Raw genomic sequence first — 12057 nt, 5'->3', positions numbered from 1 at the left:
GAGCATTAGTGAGGTCGGGCACTGATGTTGGGCGATTAGGCCTGACTCGCGGTCGGCGTTCCAATTCATCCCATGGGTGTTGAGGTCAGGGCTCTGTTCAGGCCCGTCAAGTTCTTCAACTACAATCTCAACAAACCATTTCTGTATGGACCTCGCTTTGTGCCTGGGGGCATTGTCATGCTGAAACAGGAAAGCCCCTTCCCCAAACTGTTGCCACAAAGTTGGAAGCACAGAATCATCTAGAATGTCATGGTATGCTATAGAGTTAACATTTCCCTTCACTGGAATTAAGGGGCCTAGCCTGAACCATGAAAAACAGCCTCAGATCATTATTCCTCCTCCACCAAACTTTACAGTTGGCACTATGCATTGGGGCAGGTTGCCTGGCAATCTGTCAAACCCAGATTTGTCTGTCGGACTGCCAAATAGGGGAAGCGTGATTCATCCCTCCAGAGAACACGTTTCCACTGCTCCAGAGTCCAATGGGGGCGAGCTTTACACCACTCCAGCCGACGCTTGGCATTGCGCATGGTGATCTTAGGCTTGTGTGCGGCTGCTCGACCATGGAAACCCATTTAATGACACTCCTGACAAACAGTTCTTATGCTGACATTGCCTCCAGAGGGAGTTTGGAACTCAGTAGTAAGTATTGCAACAGCAGTTAAAGTCGACAGGGGAAGCTCTAGCAGGGCAGACTGACTTGTTGGAAAGGTGGCATCCTATGACGATGCCACGTTACAAATCACTAAGCTCTTCAGTAAGGCCATTCTACTGCCAATGTTTGTCTATGGAGATTGCATGGCTGTGTGCTTGACTTTATACACCTGTCAGCAACAGGTGTGGCTGAAGTAGCCGAATCCACTAATTTGAAGGGGTGTCCACATACTTTTGTGTATATATAGTGTATATGTGATCATATACAAATGTAAGCAGGGTTTGAAATGTTTTAGTCAAATATTAAATATGTTTGGGCTTCTTGCTGTCAATTTGCAGTCTACAAAATATTTGTAATTATGTTCTGGCACGCTGACCATCCGCTCAAGAAGAAATCTTCCCGCGGTTGAATCTATATTGAACAAAAATATAAATGCAGCATACAACAATTTCAACCATTTTACTGAGTTACAGTTCATATGAGGAAATCAGTCAATTGAAATACATTCATTAGGCCCTAATCTATGGATTTCACATGACTGAGCAAGTGCACAGCCATGGGTGGGTCTGGGAGGGCATAGGCCCACCCACTGGAGAGCCAGGCCCAGCCAATCAGAATGTGTTTTTCCCCACAAAAGGGCTTTATTACAGACAGACAGAAATACTTCTCAGTTTCATCAGCTGTCCGAGTGGCTGGTCTCAGATGATCCTGCAGGTGAAGAATCCGATGTGGAGGCCCTGGGCTTGCATGGCTACACGTGGTCTGCGGTTGTGAGGCCGGTTAGGCGTACTGCCAAATTCTCTAAAACGATGTTGGAGGCAGCTTATGGTAGAGAAATTAACATTCAATTCTCTGGCAACAACTCTGGTGGACATTCCTGCAATCCTGCCAATTGCGTGTTCCCTCAAAATGTAGACATCTGTGGCATTGTGTTGTGTGACAAAACTGCAAATTTTAGTGTGTCCTTTTATTGTACCCAGCACAAGGTACACCTGTGTAATGATCATGCTGTTTAATCAGCTTCTTGATATGCCACACCGGGCAGGTGGATGGATTATCTTGGCAAAGGAGAAATGCTCACTAAGAGGGATGTAAACAAACTTGCGCACAACATTTGAGATAAATACCCTTTTTGTGCGTATGGAACATTTCTGGATATTTTTTATACTATAGATCTGTCCTCATGGAAATGGTATCTCTTAACTACAGCAGTGTTCCCCATAGTGTGATTCATTTTGGGCTGTGTGTTAAGACAGGGGTGGGCCACAGTTGTTTGGAAAAGGTTGTTCTATAGAAAAAGTCATATTTTTTTTCTCTCTCAGCCATCAAGACGAACGCGGTGCGTGAAGGGGATGAGTATGTGGTGAACGGTGGTAAGATGTGGACCACTAACGGCACCCAGGCTGACTGGATGTGTCTCCTGGCCAACACCAGTGACGGTCCGTCTCACAAGAACAAGTCCCTCATCTGTCTGCCTATGAACTCTCCTGGTGAGACACAATTATATATACAGTACTTAGTCTACAAAAACTCTCCAATCGTCAATAGCTTCATCTCCAGTTATTGACCTTATGTTCTGAAATTGAAAGCGGGCTATTTGTTGAGGGCCAAATCCTAATTTGAGATTCTGTTAGAATTTGTGCTAAGCTCCCATTTTAAGGTTAAGTGCCTTGCTCAAGGGCACATCGACTTTTCACCTAGTCGGCTCTGGGATTCGACCAAAGCAACCTTTCTGTTACTGGCCGAATGCTCTTAACCGCTAGGCTACCTGCTGCTCTCCATCTCACATCGATACATGCATTAAGCCGATCTCAAGTTGGGATCTATCAAGTATAGATGATTACATTTATATTCACATTTTAGTAATACCTCTGATTACTCACAACATTTTCAGTGTTCTGTGCAGAAGCCAATATCCAAGATCAAGGGATTATTATAATCTCCAGACATTGTTATAATTTGTTAAGACTCCATTAGGGAGCTACCGGATGGCCTCTGGTATCCCAGCTAAGACACACATGATGACGCCTCTCTTTGCTGTCCTTCACAGGGGTTCACATCGCCCGCAAGATCGACAAGATGGGGATGAGGTCATCTGACACAGCAGAGGTCTTCTTTGATGACGTGCGCGTGCCTTGCAAGAACCTCATTGGTCAGGAGGGGATGGGCTTCACTTATCAAATGCTTCAATTCCAGGAAGAGAGACTTTGGGCGTGTGGCAACAGTAAGCACACCTCTCCTATTCCGTCCTGTTCCCTTCCTCTCTCCCTCGCCCAAAGAATTTCTGTAGCCCAAAGACTTGAAACACATTTTGTTTTTTTATCATGAGTCATTCAAAGGGGTTTCTGCATGTCAGCCAGTGTAAATAAAAGGTCTTTAGCAAATAAATAAGATGGAATATCTCATTGATGGTGACGGGAAGTTCTTGAAAGCTTCCTGCTTGTTATATCCCAGTTAATTTAGTCTGGGCTTGATAACAGTCAGTCTGAGTAGGTTGTTAGCCTTTTTGGTATTTTTGTTGTTGTCACACCCTGACCATAGTTTGCTTTGTATGTTTCTATGTTTTGTTTGGTCAGGGTGTGATCTGAGTGGGCATTCTATGTTGTGTGTCTAGTTTGTCTGTTTCTGTGTTTGGCCTGATATGGTTCTCAATCAGAGGCAGGTGTTAGTCATTGTCTCTGATTGGGAACCATATTTAGGTAGCCTGTTTGGTGTTGGGATTTGTGGGTGATTGTTCCTGTCTCTGTGTTTGCACCAGATAGGGCTGTTTTGGGTTTGCACGGTTCTTGTTTTGTTAGTTTGTTCATGTGTAGAGTCTTTATTAAAGAACCATGAATAGAAACCACGCTGCGTAACCGTTACAACCGTTACAGTTGTTGTATTTTATTAGGATCCCCATTAGCTGTTGCGAAAGCAGCAGCTACTCTTCCTGGGGTCGTCACACAAACACACACACAGATACACATACCCACACTGATGAATAACTATATGACTCCATCAGCTTGTATCATCCACCCACTTCCAAGTTAAACTAGTGATACCCTTTGAGGTGCAAAAAAAAAAGGACATAAACTTCCCCACACAGCAAATAGTTCACAGCCCCTGCCCATTCCACCCTCTGTAACACAAACGACAAACAGCATCTATATAGAGCCATTTCTCTGCCACGGCATGAAAAGTTGCACGTGCAGTTCGGAATCAGAAAGCTCTTTGTTAATGTAGCAGTGGATGCGATCACACACAACTTCAAATGCAGCTCATGCAAGTAAACAAACACATATTCAGATGGTCATCTCAGATGTTATCATAGATTGATTACCTAGCAAGCCAGCCAGCCAGCCAAGGTAAAATATCACAAACAGAGCTAGATAAAGCAAGAAGAATAATATATTTGTTAAACATAAGTATAGCCATCAGTCTTGCATGTTTTCATGGTCATCACTCACTCACTGTTGAGTTTGTGAAGGTTCAGACTTTAGCGTTAGCTATCCTGCTACTACAGAGCTTGTTGGTATGGGGTTGCGCAGTTACACATAACTCGAACTTGACGTTTGCTTGTAAAAAAAATAATTCTCTATACTATTGTTTATTTCCCCTTCAGTTCTAACCATGATGGACAACATCATCCAGGAGACCATTCAGTACACCAGACAGAGGAAGATCTTCAAGATGCCTGTTCTCTACCACCAGTCAGTCCACTTCAGACTGGCTGAGCTGGAGACAGAGATCGAGCTGCTGCGTTCCCTCCTCCATCGCTCCACAGGTGGGTCTACTCAAGATAAGATCATGTCTGCATCCCAAATGTCACTCCATTCCCTATGTGGTGCATTACTTTTCACCAGGGCCCCAAGAGCAATGGTCAATGTAGTGCACTACATAGGGACTATGGTGCTATTTGGTACTAACACCTGTACTGATTTCTATGGGGAAATGTTGTTTGCAGCTTGGCCTTGTGGATACATTAAAGACATCAAACATAAACACTGGAAATAAAACAGATAGCAACCAGATATGTGTTAGGGAAGCTACTCTGAAAATACAGTTTACCATGCTATCAATTACTTCACACTGGAAGAAGGAAAGCTAAACTAAAACTACCCTTAAGAAAAATATTGTTTACTTAACTTAAGGTATTTAGAATAAGTAGTTCACAACATACTTTGTGACAAATAATCATATATTTATATATATGAAATATAATCGACTACAAATTGCAAGAACAGGTCACTTTGGAGTCAGATGTTAACAGAATGTTTCAAGTGTGAATTGGGAAGGTCTGATGCCAGAAAAAGAAAGAACATTTTTGCCTACTGTTCCCATATTTTCTATTATTTTGGCAGAAACAGTAGTGTGTAATTCCAGTAGTTAGCTGCAACGCTGCATGGCAAAAAAAGTAACTAACACTAAAAACAATACGAAGATTAGAATTTAGAACTACCACCAAGCTACTGCAAAATGTAGTTAAGTTACTAGTTGAACTACATGTAGTTCACTACTCTCCAACACTGCCAGATAAAAACAATCAGTTAAGTGCAGCCTATGTATGATTCATAATAATAAGCTGTAAACGTTAAAATCTAGGCCAGTAACACAACACATCATCTAATAATGGTCATTGTCAGGAGACTGGACACATCTGGCTGTTGGCCGGGTTCCATGGCCATTGAGGGGCTTTAGCTAATGCTCAACCACTTTACCAGACAGTAGCTTCAATGCACTAGTGCAGCTGTTAATTGCTTCATTAGATAGGGACTAGAGGCATCTGTTTGGCACAAATAGACACTGTCCATGTCCCAATTCTCCCATTCCTTCCTCTGAACTGATCTGACATTAAAGATCAATGCCAATGATATCAGTAAGTAATATCAGTTTAGGACTTGAGTGAAACACGTCCTAAATCTTGGCATCAACCTCTTCCCTGTCTCCCATTTCCAGCTCTGTACATCAAGGGCAACGATGTGACTAAGCTGGCGTCCATGGCTAAGCTGAAGGCAGGCCGTCTATCCAGGGAGGTGGGGGACAGCTGCCTGCAGTACTGGGGAGGGATGGGCTTCACCAGCGATGTCCTGGTCAGCAGGTTTTACAGGTGAGTGGAGAAGAAGAAACTCCTAAAAGGAGGTTCAGGTCAGCAGCTTAGTTCCTTTCAGTGATGTTTATTGCAGATGTGTTTTGGAGCACGCTCCTTCGTTAAAGCACTGAATAAACTCTGCGACACATTGTGAAGGTTACAAGTTCTGCTTATAAACTTGTCATAAACATTACTAAATATTTAGTTTGCTAACTATTCATGAACTTTATATAATGTATATTTTATCATTCATTCATATATTTATTCATGTATAAAATATACTTAACAAAAATGTAAACGCAACATGCAACAATTTCAAAGATTTTACTGAGTTACAGTTCATATAATGAAATCAGTCAATTGAAATAAATTCATTAGGCCCTAATCTATGGATTTCATATGACTGGGAATACAGATATGCATCTGTTGGTCACAGATACCTTCTTTTTTTTAAGGTAGGGGTGTTGATCAGAAAACCAGTCAGTATCTGCTGTGACCACCCTTTTCCTCATGCAGCGCGACACATCTCCTTCACATAGAGTTGATCAGGCTGTTGATTGTGGAATGTTGTCCCACTCCTCTTAAATGGCTGTGCGAAGTTGCTGGATATTGGTGGGAACTGGAACGCACTATTGTACATGTCGTTCCAGAGCATCCCAAACATGCTTTAATGAGTGACATGTCTGGTGAGTATACAGGCAATGGAAGAACTGGGACATTTTCAGCTTCCAGTAATTGTGTACAGATCCTTGCGACATGGGGACGTGCATTATCATGCTGAAACATGAGGTGATGGGGGCAGATGAATGGCATGACAACGGGCCTCAGGATCTCATCACAGTATCTCTGTGCATTCAAATTGCCATTGATAAAATGCAATTGTGTTCGTTGTCCGTAGCTTAGGCCTTCCCATGCCATAACCACACAGCCACCATGGGGCATTCTGTTTACAACGTTGACATCAGCAAACCGCTCATCCACACAACACCATACACGTGGTCTGCGTTTGTGAGGCCTGTTGAACATACTGCCAAATTCTCTAAAACAACATTGAAGGCGGCTTATGGTAGAGAAATGAACATTAAATGATATGGCAACAACTCTGGTGGACATTCCTGCAGTCAGCATGCCAATTGCATGCTCCCTCAAAACGTGAGACATCTGTGGCATTGTGTTGTGACAAAACTGCACATTTTAGTGGCCTTTTATTGTTCCCAGCACAAGGTGCAACTGTTTAATGATCATGCTGTTTAATCAGCTTCTTGATATGGCACACCTGTCAGGTGGACAGATTATCTTTGCAAAGGAGAAATGCTCACTAACAGGGATGTAAACAAATTTGTGCACAACATTTGAAAGAAATAAGCTTTTTGTGCGTATGGAACATTTCTGGGCTCTTTTATTTCAGCTCATGAAACACCGGACCAACACTTTACATGTTGCGTTTAAGGTTTTGTTTAGTGTATTATAAGGAGATGTGCAAATAAAGTATTTGCAAACTCAAAAGGAGTTTATTTAACCCACTGGTATATATGTTGTCCTTTCACTGATCAGATGATGCCATTCTTACAGTAGTAGTACACTAATCAACCACGGTTGATACTACTGTAGTCTAATTACAGTGACACCCAGTGGCGTGGCAAATGAAGACATTAGATGGTCTGCATCCCAAATGGCTCCTTATTAGTCCACTACTTTGGCCAGAGCCTGATGGGCCCTGGTTAAAAGTAGTGAACTATATAGGGAATAGGGTGCTATTTGAGACATATTATGATCTGGCATCTGGGGGTCAAAGGGCAGGTCTTAATGCCACTGTATGGGTCAGTTAAAAGGTCTCTGTTTCATCACATCCACAGAACCTTGCTATATACAAATACTATGTATATGCAGATGGATAGTTTAAGGAGGATATTCATGTACGGTAAGTTCATAGCCAGTTGAGTCAATACAGTTATGCAACGGTGCAGTTTTTTCACTGCAAAGAGTTGACTTTCAATACTAGTTAATTCCACAAACATTCTGGATATTCAGATTGGTAATTTTGCTCAAGAAATTAAACCTAATTCAAGCATCTAATCAGAAACGAGTCCCTATTGTCGCACAAAATTCATGTGGGTTTCATGGTTTTTAAGAATGCGGCCGAGGTAATAGCTGTCATTGAATGAGCTGTGTTCATTTGTCAGTTTTCTTTTTTGTCTTGTTTAAATACTTAAGAGACGCCAGGTTACTGTCCATTGGAGGAGGCGCTGATGAGGTCATGCTGTCGATCATCTGCAAGTACATGGACACCCTACCCAAGAAGTGATGTCACAGTGCCAGTATGGCTTTCCCTTGTGCTGCACCTCAATCCAGAACATTGTTCCCATTCCTATGTTTCTCTATAATGACTGGATAGGTGGAAGTGATACCTCTTAGTTTATGCCATATTGCTTACACCTATCCAGTCCATGAAGGGGAGTTCCAGAAGGAACAGAACCATTTTCTGGTATTTAATGAACACATCAGAATTGCAGTTTAAGATTTTAATTTGTTAATCAATTTAACCGCTGTGTTGCACTTACCTTATGAGAATGCATGTACTGTACTACAGGGCCAGTCAGGAATGTTTTTCAAATAGTGCCTCCATGTTTCTTTCTGGGGAAACATGCCTAAGATTTCGTTCCATTAATTTCTTTATGACATTTGAAAACTGCGGTCCTACAGTAGTTGTGAATTTGTTTGTGTATTGTGGAGGGGATTTGTAATCAATCTAAGATCAAGTTTCTGTAGATAGTCTTAGGAATACAATGAATAGTATGTACCGTAGTGTAAAATAAATGAAGCGCTATATACCTCAATCTTTTGTGACTTCCTGAAAAACAATTGTTGAGAAAAGAATCAAACTCTCTGGAGCGTCAAATCCAAAACATCCATGTTTATTTACATATAAAACATTTTACATCAGTTACCGGGAGAACAGTGTGCAGTGGAGATGAACAGTCTCTGTAGATGGGACAGGAAATGTTTGAAGTGAGCGCACACCCTAATTTATTCCTCAAAACAAAAACAAGATGTTTGTTTATAGTGGAACTCAATTGTTGGACACTATTGATCAAATGTTAAATCAGTCTCACATTGGATCAAGCAACCTCTGACAGTGAACCCAATTCCAATCTTTTTTCACTAATCAGCTCTGAAAAATGTGATTGGGGAAAAAGATCAGAATTGGGCTGCCTGTGTAACACATGTTACTGCTTAGCCTTGCCAGATTTGTTGATGCAATAGATCACTCATCCTGTACATCAACTTATATGCATCATCGTTAAGGGACTCTGTACGAAAGTGTTTCATTACAAACGTATGGCAGTGTCTACTCATTCCATCAGGGTTGTCTAAAATTAACAGACATTTTTTATTATTCCCTATTGCACATTGTCATTGATGATTTAGGGGGAGTCTTCTCAAACATTAAGCACATTCTTACAGTCTCATTGTCATCATCCTGGTCTTCTGATGCAGAGGTGCACGCATGACACAGACCGGGAAAGGAAACACGAGGCAGGGAGGGAAATGCCGGGGCCTCCTGTAACACATCACCTCAGTTTGATAAACCAGTAAAGGATGGTGAAGACCAAGAAGCAGAAGAACAGCATGTAGCACAGGAGCTTGGTCTGGCTTCCCCTGGAAAGCTGCTTCACTCTCCCTATGGTGGCCCCCAGCAAACCTCCCGTTGAGTCAAAGTCTGAGTCCTGTTAGTAGGAAAAATAACAAAACAATACATCCAGTGACATGTTTTGCCATCGTGATTTGAATTGCTCTGAAATGTGTAATAAGGTAAATCCATTTGAATTCAATCACTTTGACAGCACCCTTTATGAATCGAACGAACCTTTCCATACATATTTGTCCATTGTAGAAGTGCTCAGAAAGTGCCAAAACATTCAAGCGCTAAAAGTTATATTCTGCATAACATGAAACATCCGTGTCTTCATCACTGGAAAATATAAATGGTTGAGAAACAGCGGTCAATTTTTTACATTTCCTGAAAAAAAAGTTTAACGTAATTTAACCTTAAACGTCAATTATCTAAACTCGAACTCCAAATTTTCCCCCTTCATATTAGCATATGCTGTAGCTTAGACCCTATTTTACATCTGAGGTTGTGTGTTGTTCCCGCCATTGGTTGAGACAACATGCTCTACAGGCTGGGTGTCACGTTTTGGCTTATAAAATGTCCACAAATCAGGGAATGTTGACTTGAATGGGAATATCTGTTTGAAATTATACTGTCAATCCTCCATAGGAAACCGATTCAAATCATATAAATAGAGTAGACATGACCATTTAAGTTAACATCCTACAGTGGGTGGACCGACGGCCATCTTTGTGGTAGTAGTTAGAAGTTGAAACGTCACCCACTCTGTATTCAAGAGCATGTGTCAACTGATGGCGGGCGTACAACACAAAAACCTCAGATGTAAAGTAAGGTCTAAGTTACAACGTGCGAATATGAAAGAGTTAAAAAAATAAAATTTATATAATTGACGTTAAGTTAAAATAACACTTCCATTTTTTTTATTTATTTTGTATAAATAAGTAGTTTCACAAACCTGTTTATACACTTAAATTGCAGCAAACTCAACTTTATCTTTTGCAGTGATGAAGACATGGATGTCTCATGATAGTATGGTATGCAAAATGGGTCAACTTTTGAATGCCAAAACATTCAGGTCCAAAAAGTAACTTTCTGAGCACTTCTACAACGGGCAAATTATATGGAAGGTTTTGTTCAACTCTAAAGGGATGCTGTCAAAAAGTGGTTGAACTCATATGGTTTTACCCTATAGCCTATCTGTTGAGCAATATTGTGACCTGTTATGGATGCCAACTAAGATGTTAATGGATTGTGCAATCTGGTAGAAGAGGGTATAGATAAAGGAGATTTGTGTGAATGCTTCTTGAGTTGAGTAATTATGTTGAGTAACCTATAGGAGTGGGTAATATTTGGGGAGACCTATTCTCTCCAAACCTCTTCTACAATATGCTACTAAAATATTGCAAAATATGATAATCGTTTTGCGTCTTTAATGACAATCGTTCCACTGTGCAATTTGTGTTTATTTACAATATTATACAGTAGTCCCATTCTCATTAAATAATGTGGCAAAAATAAGCATTAGTTCATTCATTTAGACACTGATACAGCCTAACTGATAAAACTGCACAGTTTTGATTTGTCAAGTTCGAATAGTCTTGCACATCACCATATATCGTCTTGTATTTCACGATATATCGTCAATGTTAAATACCACAATCTTAAATTTAATCATATAGCTAGCTATGGGGCCAAACCCTAGTAGCCTATATACGCATGACTGAACATGTCACTTGCTTACCATATCGTCCAACATGTTTTTCTGGTATTTCACTTCTGTTCCGATATCTATTGACAGCTGTAGCAAGACAAACATTACGTCGTGTTACCAAAGGAATGAATAACAACATGAGACAGTTACTGGAGAACTCTGTGAACACGAAATACTAACATGCTTCAAGGCGCTGACTTTGGCTCTCAGACCCTCTTGTAAGTGTTCATTTTCCTCTTCGTACGCGCTGTATCCACTGGCCACATAATTTTCAGGTCCTCCTTCGCCTGTGACACAATGAACAAACCCAATGAGCTGACTGGGTCGCTAACTAACAATAAACGTATTTCCTTAGCAAACGTTACCTATCTATGAAGGCCTGTAGGTAACATGATTATCAAGCTAAGACAGTTCGCTAGTTATAGCTAATGTTGTCCTGATGTAGTAAAGTTAGCTAGATACAGAGGCTTTATTTCGTTCAAATGTATACTGTTAGCTAGCTAACCAGACTGCTAACTTTAGCTATTGAATGAACGTCCTCTATTTAAAACTGGGGTGGGGGCATGAGTCTTACCCAAACCTGCTCGTCTCATTTTGATTTATTCAATAAAAAGATCCTAACTGTAACACTTAGGTGATAATGTGTATCAAAGCAGTGGTGTTGTTGATGTAGATAGCTAGCTAGCAACACGAATTCAGCAGAAGAGCAAACGCCACGACATCGTACGGAAACCTGATAAGACAAATGTTTACATGGATGACTCCGCCCACTCACCGCCTGGGTCAAGTTACTTCGAGGTTTTGGTTACATTTTGAATAGCTAGCTCAACTCACCCCAGAGCAATGGCAACAAAATATCGAATTAATTGCCATCGCCAATCAATCGTTCATCACAGGGAGTGCAGCGGATTTCATTTCAAATGTACAATGGGGCATCATAGGCTGCGTTTAGAAAGGCAGGTCAATTCGGTCTATTTTTCAGTAATTGT

At 41.0% G+C, this 12057-nt stretch overlaps 2 protein-coding genes across 2 annotated transcripts in view; one reads left to right on the top strand and one right to left on the bottom strand.

Annotated features, from left to right (window-relative positions):
- zgc:85777 (acyl-CoA/acyl-ACP dehydrogenase) overlaps positions 1 to 8556 on the top strand; it is a 48439-nt gene extending 39883 nt beyond the window's left edge. The window contains exons 5-9 of the mRNA XM_036953413.1: positions 1978 to 2145; positions 2706 to 2879; positions 4257 to 4418; positions 5591 to 5741; positions 7938 to 8556. Of these exons, the coding sequence (XP_036809308.1) occupies positions 1978 to 2145; positions 2706 to 2879; positions 4257 to 4418; positions 5591 to 5741; positions 7938 to 8028 (746 nt within the window). The 3' untranslated portion in view covers positions 8029 to 8556. The remainder of the gene's footprint in view (positions 1 to 1977; positions 2146 to 2705; positions 2880 to 4256; positions 4419 to 5590; positions 5742 to 7937) is intronic.
- A 66-nt stretch (positions 8557 to 8622) lies between these two features.
- LOC110496636 (BET1 homolog) lies at positions 8623 to 11845 on the bottom strand. Its single transcript, XM_021572652.2, has 4 exons — positions 11643 to 11845; positions 11249 to 11355; positions 11099 to 11155; positions 8623 to 9451 (listed from the first exon to the last, which is right to left on the bottom strand). Exons 1-4 carry the CDS (start codon positions 11659 to 11661, stop codon positions 9296 to 9298), a joined length of 339 nt encoding a protein of 112 aa, XP_021428327.1. The 5' UTR covers positions 11662 to 11845; the 3' UTR covers positions 8623 to 9295.
- Positions 11846 to 12057: the final 212 nt, after the last annotated feature.

The sequence above is a fragment of the Oncorhynchus mykiss genome, chromosome 18, assembly GCF_013265735.2.
Source record: "Oncorhynchus mykiss isolate Arlee chromosome 18, USDA_OmykA_1.1, whole genome shotgun sequence".
NCBI lineage: Eukaryota > Metazoa > Chordata > Actinopteri > Salmoniformes > Salmonidae > Oncorhynchus > Oncorhynchus mykiss.
The sequence above is the reverse complement of the archived record's forward strand: the minus strand, read 5'-3'. Positions and strand labels throughout refer to the sequence as shown.